Genomic DNA, 11,875 nt, shown 5'->3' on the forward strand with positions numbered 1-11,875 from the left:
CATATATTAATTAGATTTTAGGTTAATATCCCATCATGGAATAGGACATGAGCCAACAGTGTTTTCCAGCTGTTACAGAAGCGCAGTAGAGAACCCTTGATTACTGTTCCCATGTGGTTTAACCGCCAGGACTAATCACTAATCAAATTCAAACCACATAAAATGGAACATCCTTCATAGCATTTATTTTCTAGCTGACTTATACTATAGGCTTTTTATTGATACAACTTGCTGTACTGAAATGAACTAAAAATTGCAAGAGAGGATTTATCCTTCTACTTTAATTTGGTTCTGCAGCCCGTGCCTGAAACCCTGTCTTGGATTTTTGTGCGTGTTGTGCTGCTGTCCCTGAAATACTGTGCCCTACAGCAGAGATAAATTGTTTGCATAAATTTAGAAAGTCCATGTAAATAACTGTAGGATTTGATAGCAGATAGAACTTAAAACATAGGTTTCCATCTCCAATTCCTGCTTTGCTTGAATCAGTGCTGGAAACAGTGCAGCTCATAACATCAGCTGGAGAGGTGGCAAGCGCAGTCATGTAACCACATCATTATTTGCATCTGCCCTGTCCCTCTTTTCCCTGATTACACAGGAACTTCTCTAATCTCATCGCACAGGGTCAGAAAACAGTGTGCATGTGGTTCAGGCTGCTCCAGATTTACTGGGAAGGCAGCCTGGGCTCTGCCCTCTTCCCCTGCTCCTCCAGGAGCACTTGCCCCAGTGCAGGACTGCCCAGCCCCAGCCCCTAACCCTCTCCTAGGGAAGGGGCAGAGGAGACACACCTAGGGGGTTCCATTAGTGCCTTTCAGAAGCCAGGTGTCACAGAAGGGGAAAGAAAGGGCAGTGGGTTTTGGTTAGAATCATTAGAGGTGAAAAATCTCTGTTACATGGAGTTGATTAAAATCTGTAGTGAAAAGGGAAATGTCAGCTTCAGGCTCCTAAAATGAACTATGTAATTGGACTGGGGTTTAAGCAAGCTAATTCAGAAGTTTTTAACAATGAAGAAGACCTTGTTCCAAGTCTACAAATTTTGACCTCTATTCCTGGTGAGAGCTTGGGAGAGCTTTAGTTCTGCTGTGTGTGGACATGAAGGCTCCCTCTGCAGCAGCCGAGCGTTGCGGTCACACAGAGGGGAACTGATGGGTCTGGAAAGATTGTTTGTCTCTTCCCAAATTTCCTCCCTCCTCAGAGGCTAGAAGTAAAAAAAGCCCTATTTGCTGTGGAACTCACTCCTTTGTTTAAACTGCGTCCCTGAATCATTTTGAGGACTTGCAAGAAGGGACATTCCCTTTCCTTCCTCGGCAGGTCTTGTGGCAGAGATTCACGCTCCGGGAACTCTCCCCCAGACAGCACAGCCCTCTTAAAGCCCATAGCAAGCTTCATTGCTGGGAGAATTGTTTCTGCATGGTTTTGTCATCCTGCTGATTTCCTCTTGACCCTGCCACTTAATCTTGCTTCTTCAGTGGTTGGACTCAATGATCTAAAGGTCTTTTCCAACCTAAGAAGTCCTGTTATTCCATGAGTCTCTTTCTACTGATTCTGTCTTTTCACCCACAGATCAGCTGGATGGTCATAGGCTATGAATCTAGTCAGTACACAAAAGACAGGATTTCTAGTGAGGAAAATCGTTACCCACTTGCAATTACCTTTCGCAGTACAGTCTTGGAGTGCAATTCCATTTTTCCAATTCCAGTATTCCGGGTGAATGACATACAGACATTACAGGCCAGGAGCTGAGGTGTCACTAGAGAGAGACAGGGGATAAGTGTCCTTGTAACTACAGAAATGTATTGTCTTATTCCGAAAAGCCAAAGGTGGAAGATGAAGACAGGTAAGAACACAGCTAATACTCAGGAAGAGTAGTCTGAGAATAGTTCAGCCATACAGAAAAAATTACTCTGATTACTGAAAATGTCAGTGAGATTATATGTTATATGAGTACAATCCTGCATTTACCAAGTTTGAGAGGATTTTTTATCATCAGTCAAATGGGAGATAGAACTCTGTTTAAGAACTGCATTTGGTACTGGATGTAAAAAAACCCCAACTTTGAATTATACTTTTTCTCCTCCTGGATTTAGGTCTGCATAAGTATCCCAATTAAAAAAACAACAACAACAAAAACCACCAAAGCTCTAGTCTAGGAAGTCTAGGATAAAATTGTAGCCCCTTATATGTACAAAGCCCCTTCTTTATTAAAACAAGCAGCCATACTTTCATCAGGGTAAGGATAACTACTCTCATTCAGTAGAACTCTGTATATTTAAATTCTCTGAGGTGAAAGACAGTCTGATGAAGACTGAAACAGTGACATTATTTAGGACTGCATAGTTCCAGTACCATTTGGTTATCACTGACAACATAACTCTTCATGTAATTCTGTCAAGGAAGAGTATTAACCTTCAAATGGTTAAGTTCAGTAACTTTGTCACCAATCTCACCTTTCAGCATGACTTTTTTTTCAATCAGTAGAAAATCAGAAAATTTTTGCTATTTAACTCCATTTACAAGTAAAGCTAAAAGGATCTCTGAGAAGTTAAGTGAATCCTATACATCTTTTGTTCATTTTCAGTCCATCAGGTTCTAAAAACTGAGTAACAGCTTCCTTTCTCACCATGGATATTTCTTCCTTAATGCCTTGTGGTGAGCTTCTGATTGCACTAAGCATTGCTTTTAGTGGGTAGATTCCCTCTGTGAGAAACAAAATTGGTGATTCTGCCAATGTGAACAGAGTGAGGCTGTGCTTTGCCTTCTGGAGAAACGACTGGTGTTTAATTGCTTTTCTTATTAATGCATTGCTTCAACACACTTGGCTGAGCACCAGCACCGTTATCATTTTCCAAGGTATTGCCACTTAGAATTGTATTTTCTTATTCCCTTTTAAATAAACTTTGTCCGTGCAGAGCCGATGCAGCCAGTGGCCATTCTGTGGCACTGTGATGAAACAACCCCGTTTGTGCCATTCAGTTTGTACCTGAACAGAAGGCAAAAGGCCTGGGAACTCAGACCTCGACATCCTGGTTTATTAAATTATGCAGAAGTTCAAAGAGGGTTGGTATAAACCTAATCAGGTCAAATGGTCTTGTCATGTCAAGGAAATATTCATGTGTGAGGATGGTAATCTTGGCATTAGAATGCTGAATGTACTGAGTCATCTCATCATTTTATGAAAATTAGGCTTTTGAAAGCGTAAGGCCCAATTCACTGAGCTAAATTCTTTTATCTCCTAAGCCACACAAGAATTCAAGCTGTAGACAACGTTAAGTCTCAACTCCTCAGCCCCCTATTCATTAGGCAATAGGTGTTTTGTCCGGATCTGCAGCTATGAATCGTACACAGTTTGTGCTAATCAGCTGGTTTTCCTCTAAGGTAATTCACTTACAATTCAGGATCATGAGAAATGCTTTCCTTGTGATACTAAAATATATTTGTAGATTTTTATACTCTTGAAATGCAGTAGGTTAACTTTGATTGCATTGTCATTGCCACATTACCCATAACGCCATCAGGGGATGATGATACGATGTATATCTGGCTTTCCTATCAGCTGCTGAACAGACTAATCAACTTAAAAATGTTTCCTAGCAATGCTTTTTTTCCCACAAAAGAAGCTGCCGCTTATTGTTTATTATGGAAATCTGATGGTGTGTCTCTGAGAATGTCATTATCTGCCACAGCGAAATAATTCTGGGATTTCTGTTCAAGTAGAAAAAAGAAAAATTATTTCAGAAATTATTTTACTGTCAGTCCAGAAAACAGATGAAAGCTTCTGACAATGCACAATGGAGAGCAAGGCTTATCTTATTATTTAAAGTTGTACTTTAAAGAGAAAGAAGTTCAAACATCCCATTTTTAGCTCGGCCGTAATGCAGCAGAGGTCGCGCAGTCACAGCTTTCACCTTTGTAGTTTGCTGGATGTGGCTGTACAACTATTTCCACTGCAGAGTATTACTTGTTCACCTGATGTTCAGTGGGATCTGGAGATTGTTCACTTTGCACAGAGAGCCTGCATGGCATTCTGTCCTGGCTGCATGACAGACAGCCACTGCCCAACCCTTTTCACCTGACACCTTCTACAGCAAACAGTCGTGTGACACCAGAGAATTCAGGGAGGAGTTACTTCTGATTAGACCAATCCATCTCTGCTCAGAAAACTGCCCTGTGTCTCCTTGCTCCTGCTCTACAAGAAGCTGTGAATGTGTTAAAATTGTCCCACTAAACAGGTTATGTATGAGCAGCCTGTGTAGGGCTGCAGAGCGTATCCCACTAACACCCACTGCATCGTAAATACAAAGCAGTTACAGGAGTTAGAGGCTATCTAAATTGGAAGAAGTGTGAATTTAAAATAAGAAATAGAGGCTCCTGGGATCAAGTTTACCCTGAGCATATGCAGACAAAGTAGCAAGCAGTTTTTAAAAAGTAAAAATCTAGAAAAGTGTTTCCCCTTAAAGTTATGAGCAATAACTAAAAACAAAAACAAAAGGGAACATACTTTGTATCTTCTATTAGAGGTCAGGTCTGAAATGAAAGACCTTGAGTTATACAATTAAGTATTGATTTTGTTGATCTATGTTTAATTCTCGTAGCAATTTCGTTGTTTTTACCCAATTGTGTTTTGCAGTTATACTTCACTCAAAGCAATGCCCTTCTTGCTTTTGTGTTAATCTAAAAACTAAATTGCCCAATGCATGAGAGAGATAAATAAAGTTTGTTTTATTCCTTTTTGCAACTGATTCTGAGCTCTTTAAAGAGCTGCTTAACTAAACTTAGACAGCTGGAAAATACATTTATCCTGCAGAATGGTTCACTGCTATTTCTGGCAGGACTTATAAGCATAGCCTGACCTCCAGATATTCAGGGCTTCTGTGTGTTACCGCTTTGAAGAAACGGCCTTGCTGCTGCTTCCTTCCTGCACACGAGTCTGGGGTCCTTTGTGCCTGGGAACCCAGCCCAGCGCATCCTTCCCTACTCCTCCTCCCCACGGACACCCGTGGAATCCTTGTGCAGTTCCTCCTGGTCCTTGATCACACAGCTCTGAAAAGGCATTCTGCTCACATGTAACCTCTCATTTTTGCAGTTTGCAGAAAACCTGATTTGATGTATTAATGTAGAAATAACACCTATTTATAATGTATCAGTGTAACTGCAGGCTAGTTTTGTTTTCCTAATTTGCTGTGCTCGAAGTGACATGCCAGATTTTATTATATCACTAACGTGTTTTAGTTATTCCCTTTAGGATGTTGCCAGCAAGGAAACATTATTCTGATTCATGACTCATGGGTTTATTTCAAAGTGATGTGGCTTGTGATGAATGTCTGTGTGTGTCAGGAAGAGTTCTTCCTCTTCTGACAGCTGTTCACTGTTCTCAGGTGGTGCAAGGCACCCCAAATTGGGCAGCCAAGAAACTCCAGCCGTGGGAAGCTCTCCACCTAGACAGTGGAGTAGAACAACAAATGCACCCCATACCCTCAGGCCATAAGGGTACAGATTTTCCATACAAAAGTACACTTAGGATAAGTAAAACAAGCTAACCATTGATCTGCTTTAGGGTGATGGGCCAGAGCTCTTACAGAGGCACTGTGAAAACTACAGTTGTCTGCACTGAGCCTTTTTTCCTCTTTTTCTGTTATCTATCTCTTGTAGACCAAAATCTCTGACCATATTTTTGTCTTTTCCTTTAATTAATACTCAGAAAAACATACAGAGTCCACAGCAAATGCAGCACTCACCTTGTTCACAGAACAGATCAGAACAGTCAGCAGCAGAGTCAACACTTTGAGGCTGGAATGGTTTTAAGCATTACTGCTGAGAAGGATCCTGTGTGAGAGCAAGCGAGTACTGTTGGTCCCATCTTAGCTCTTGTAGCAGCACTGAGCAAAATCCTGGAGTCTTTCCCTTTGCTGTGGTGACAAAACCACCTCTTCACTGTGCAGAAAGCCACTCCTGATACAGGAGAGAGCTGATGGAAGCCATCACTTGGGGGTTAGGTGCTCTCTACACTTCTCACCGAATCTCACCACTTCTGGATGTAGAACACACCCGCCTCACGTTCCACTCTGCAGGAGCAGCTGCTGAGTCACGTTAGTGCAACTCTCTAATGCATTAATGAATTAATTACTTTAAAATAAACAATGCTAACGTCTTTGGGCTAACCCTTGTTCTTTGTTATAGCTGTGACTCTGCTGTAGTCAATAGCAAATCTACATGAAAAACCCCGAAGATACTGTGTAACCACATACACAATTTATCAATCAAATTCTAACAATAGGTGTTTTGCTTTTGCCTTTTGTTTCATCTAGCAACTTTTGAGACTGCCATGAATAATAAGAAACTTATTTCAGCACGAATCTAAATAAACACTATTTGGTAGTTTTTTACAAATTGTATCTATAGTAACTAGAGAAAAAAAATTCTTAAGTTGTGTTAACGTTTCTGTTCTGACACAAATAGAGGTTCGAGAAATGACCAGTGACTTTTCAGCTCTAGGAATGTACATAATTGTGCTATGTGAGAGAAAATGATTTCTTGATTGTGCAGATTTCTTACGTTAATATCTCTGGTTAAAGTTTTGGTTTTGCTTATGAGTTTTCTTCTATGTGTTAAAAGTTGCAGGAGTTTTTTACAGAAAGATGTAGCTAGGCACTAGGACACCTAAAAAGGACAACTCTATGTCTGAAAAATACCCATAACTTATTTCTGAGTTGTTTCTTGCTTTGGTAATAAATTTTGCTACCACTGTTAGAATTAGTTTTCCCTTTAAGCTCTGATGTATTGTAGATGCACACTGTTCACTACTCATGATCTTTTGCCAACAGGATGCTCTGATGAGCTTCAGTTTGCTTCAGCTTCACATGATTCAATGTTTTTGCTTAAAATTTGCAGAGTGCTTTTATTCCCTGCGGTTTCTCAAATGTACTCCATAAAATAAATGAGAATCTAGGATGTGATTAAAGTAGGATTGTAGCCTAGGTTGTGCTTGAAGGGTATAAAAAATTATTGATACTGTATATATGCAGAATACAACAACGAATTCAGTCTGTTCTGTCCTGAGGTGTAAATCCATCCTTCAGTAGGATAGCCACAATCCTCCTCTGGTTGTGATCCTTCACCCAGACTGCTCTGTCCTGCAGATTCTCCGAGTGTCTGTGCTCCTTCTGCCCAGGAGTTGAAATTGGCTCCGTTTGAATCAATAAGGGTTTTATCACAGGCCTTCCTAACTCCACTGTTGAGTCCTGCAGTCCCAACTCTGTGCTAACCAGTCACATTCAATTTGTCTAAAGGAAAGCTGAGAAGTGGGAAAATTAAAGACAAAGAAACATAATTTAGTCTGTCATATAATAAAGTGTCTTAGGCTTAGCACTCTGAAAAGCAAAAAGTGTTAACGTGTGTTATTGATGCCAAGGCTGAGAATTTTCTCATCTGGCCTACAGAGGTGAAACAGCTTTTTCAGTATTTCAGATGAGGGCAAAGGGAAGAACATTTTAAGGTGAAATTGTGAAAAACTTCTATTATAGGGTCCTAAATTTGTATTCGTTCCCATTTCCAAGGGTTATATTCCTCTATCTCAGAAAACATTTTAATTACAGATATTGAAGACCTTAGTTTTAACTGTCATATAAAATTAGAATCCAATGCAACATTCCCTAAAACCTTTTAGACTCAAGATTAATTAACGCACCAAACAGAAAATGTTCATTTGCTAAGACTTTAGGATCTCCTATTGCTTTGCTTAAGTTTGTTTGAAACATTTTCCAAAAATAGTAATCTAATCTATGCATTGTCATCTCATGAAATGTGACAAGATTGGAGCAAAAACAATCATTGGACTGGCATTTCAATTTTTATCTAACTGGCCATCAAAACAAGCAATCAAACTGTAACAATTTGTCTCCCTCTCACCAAGGATTTCCAAGGAGAAGCAGCACAGCATGCACAGCATTTGACTGACTTGAAGCTTGAATTCTTCAGAAAGTTCTAAGGACCTTTTACAACTGCACATGTAATGACCCACAGCATCCGCACATCTGCCCAAGCTACACCTTCAGTGTGCTTAAAATGCCATCTCATTTTCTAGCTAAACAAAAATATCGATGCCTTGGATTTACAGTAATTTACTGATCCTGTCTTTGCCATCTGATGGCACTACCAAAAATGAGGAATGGCTTTGCACTCTGATGGCGTGTCTCAGAATGCTCGCGTCTTATCTGCCCAGGAGGTTGTTGAATGTTGATTGTAAAATGTTGGATGCTATCCTATATTTCTCTGGTAATATGATCTGTAAGAGGAGTTAGTTGCTCGGATTTTGAAACACTCTGTATATAAACAGCAGGTCATTTTCATTGAGCTGCTCCCTACACAGTTCCCTAATGATTCCTTGATCAGGTCTCTGATTGAAAATACCAGTAGCTGACAAAGGGATAAAACTGCTCTGGTACAATCCTACAGTGTGTTTTTAATATAATGTGCTAATACATTGTCCAGTGTTCCCACAGAATTACACCACTTCTCCGAGAAGGCCTGGCCAATATCTGATTGATTCTGGTCTGTGGGGATCGGCCCAGTTCAGTGTAATTTCCTGTCTTGTTGCTTTCTTGTCTATTAGAGAGGGTTTGGGTTTGTGGAAATCAATAGGCTTATACATGCAAAATGTGAGGCTATTCCCTAGCAAGTTTCATTTGCATCCTTAATTTATGGAAAATGCTGTTTTCTCCTCTGCACTATTTTTTTTTTTAAACTCTATTTAAACAAATACCTATTTAAACATACCCCCCAAAGTATTCATGCAGGAGAAGATCTAAATTACTGCGAGGATGCTGGAGATGTTTAACACGTGCATAGCCAGGGTCTGCTACTTAGGACATTTAATACCACTTGAGTATTATGTAAATGGAGTCCTATTTGCCTCAGCAGAATCATTCAAGTTATGATTTATCCTAAAATGGACACTAATGTTCTATTTAATCATAACAGTTATTTAAGCATCTAACAATCTATTTCCTCTCACCCCGTGAACTTTGGAAAGACAGTAATAAATATTGTACAATAGGATAACTTTTTAAGGAATATGCTTCCAATATTTCCCTCTCTTTTACAGAAATTGAAGCAAACCGAAGAAACAAGAGAAGATTCCCAGCACAGAGTATCTAAAATTTCCCTGGAGTCTCTCAATAAATTTAACAGCAATAATGTACTTTTATTGGAAAAAGAGAAGAACTGTCTGAACAAGGTTGAAGGACAGAAGGAAGAAAGTGGAAAGAAAGACGCAGCATCCTTGAACGGCTCGGGCCGGCAGGATGTGGACAATTTGGAATCCTTGAGCGATTCCCTGTATGACAGCTTCTCCTCTTGTGCCAGCCAAGGCTCCAATGACGTTTAGGGACACTTCCCAGCGGGCTGCACCGCGGAATGGAGCTAAAAGTGAGCGTGGGGTGGGGAGGGAGAGGAGACTGTGTTTGAAAACTCCCCCTGGAGCTCGCCGTGCTCACATCAGGGTGTTCTGAGCTCCCACCACACAGCAATAAGGCAGGGCGGCGTCACGGTGGTGCAGGGGACTCAACACACCCAACACAACGAATACACAGAATAAAGTCTTAATTTTGCACTTTTGTGAATATTTGTACAGTTGTAAATACCTTGGGAAAATATATTTGTAGGGATACACGACAGCAATAAATATTAAATTGGTGCTATGCTCCTGTAATGGCAGATTACTAACTTAAAAGAAATTGGTGTTAATATTAACAAGAAAAGCTAGTAGATTTTTTTTTAAAAAAAGAGTTATAATTGTCCTAGTCTTAAAACTGTATGTAGAAACACTGCATTACCATAAACTTGAGCCTGCCAGATTTTCTTTAATAAAACTCTCATGGACTCCCTTTTAGAAAACATATTTTATATTTTCCTTTTAGTGCAATTCCATACAGGTATTCTAGGGAAACATGCATTTCAGTTACTACAACTTCACAACAGGTGTCTTATTTCAAAAGGGGTTTGACTTTTGACATGGCAAGAAAATGAATAGATTAAAAGGCCTGATACTGCTGGCATTGGCTTCATCAATCATGCACATAAACTGTTTGAAAGATCAGGGTCAAAGCAATTCACTGCTGACACAAACAGGAGTCTTGTAGGAATGAGAACCACATAAACCACACGTACTTCTGACTGCAACGTGGCTTTTCCACTTCCACCTCCTCTGTACTCATTTCCCATCAAATTGTGAATGTACCATACTGTGTTATCTTTTCTAGTCTCTGTTTGGTCTTAAGTAAATTCTGAACACTAAAATTATTTTTTAAAAGACAAAACAACTCCTGTTTGTGGCGCATTAAGATGTTGGTGCTAACCAGTACTAGTTCAAACATATCTTGGAGCAGGGGGATTGGCCTGTATTGGGTGTTTTTGTTTTTTTTCTACAGAGGTTGTTTATATGTAAGGGAGAGTCTATTTCAAAGGTTCTGTGTATTTTTTCTAGATGTGAAGTATTTATAACTGCTTTTTGTACAGCAATTGTAAACTAGATATATTTGGGGTATTTCTAGACTCTACAGTTTCTTTAGCACATGCTTGTTAATCTTCGGAATATTGTATGATCAGTGTTAATATTTTGTGCAATTTGTTATATTTTAAGTCATTTCTGCCGTAAACTTGCATCGTCTTTTTCAACTTTTAAGAAATTTTCATTGAAACATCTTTCGTAAATAAAACTTCTCTTGCCTACCGGTGCCTGCTGAGGGGTTTTGCGAAGGGGATGCTGTGACACTTTGGGCGTGTAGGGCTGGGATCAGCGGGTACCCAGCGAGACGGCCCCGCTCCGGGACAGCGCCCGGGCGGGCGGCGTTCGGAGAATTCGTGACAGGGCGCTGTTAAACAGCGATTTTACCTTAATTAACTCTTCCTTGGAGCAGAGCTGCGAAACCATCACTGGGAAATAACGTGGTTATCCGGAGAGGAGGCGACCCACGGAGACGGTCCCAGCAGGGACGATGTGGGTGCAGCATCCCGGGCTGCTCCTGCCCTTCCCTCGCCACGGGCGGGCCCTGCCCTGCCCTGCCCTGCCTCATCCCGCCCCCGAGGGCTCCTCACCGCTCCCTCTGCCTCATCCCTCCCCACCATCATCCCCTGCCGCCTCATCCCTCCCCACCGTCATCCCCTGCCGCCTCATCCCTCCCCACCGTCATCCCCTGCCGCCTCATCCCGCCTCCGGCCCATCCCGCGTGTGTCCGCGGAGGAGGCAGGGTCTGGCCGCCGCTCCGGCACGTACACCGCGCCCTTTCCCCCCCAGTTTTGTTACGCTTGAATTCTCTTTTCGGGGGCTGGGAGGAGGGAATGGCGGGGCCGCGCCTCCCCTCAGTCCCTCCCGGGGACGTGGGGGCTGCGGGGCGGCTGTGGGAGGCGATCGCGGCCTCGCAGCGGTGCCCACAGCAGCGCTCCGGCCGCCACCTGTGGGCTCGGGCGGGCGGGGACGCGAAGGGGCCGGGGCGAGTCGCTCCGCGGGCTCTGTGCCCGAGCCGAGGAGCAGGGCGGGGGTGTGAGCAGCGGCCCCGGCGGGCAGAGGGTCGCGGGGCCCCTCGGCAGCGCCCTGCGAGACGGAGCCGGCCCCGTCCCCGGCGGTGCGGGGGCTCCCCTCCCTCGCTGAACTTCGCCCGTCCCCGAGGCGCGCCCGGCGAGGAGCGGGGCGGCTGGCGGGGATCCCCGCCCCGCTCCGCCGGCATCACATGGTGCCGGGGAGGGGAGGGAGGGGGGAGCCGCCCCCCAGCTCTCGCTTCTCCTACAGTTTCTTCCAGTCTCAGCGCTCAACTCCGGCGAGGCTGGAGCGCGGCGCGGGGCTGGGCAGGGCGGGCTCCGCCGCCTGCTCCCGGGGCGCCGCTCC

At 42.8% G+C, this 11,875-nt stretch overlaps 1 protein-coding gene across 1 annotated transcript in view; it reads left to right on the plus strand.

Moving 5' to 3' along the window:
• Positions 1–10,601, plus strand: part of NCKAP5 (NCK associated protein 5) — a 347,214-nt gene extending 336,613 nt beyond the window's left edge. Inside the window, exon 20 of the mRNA XM_058421378.1 lies at positions 9,098–10,601. Coding sequence (XP_058277361.1) covers positions 9,098–9,379 — 282 coding nt within the window. The 3' untranslated portion in view covers positions 9,380–10,601. The remainder of the gene's footprint in view (positions 1–9,097) is intronic.
• Positions 10,602–11,875: the final 1,274 nt, after the last annotated feature.

This window comes from Hirundo rustica, chromosome 7 (genome assembly GCF_015227805.2).
Source record: "Hirundo rustica isolate bHirRus1 chromosome 7, bHirRus1.pri.v3, whole genome shotgun sequence".
Taxonomy (NCBI): Eukaryota; Metazoa; Chordata; class Aves; order Passeriformes; family Hirundinidae; genus Hirundo; species Hirundo rustica.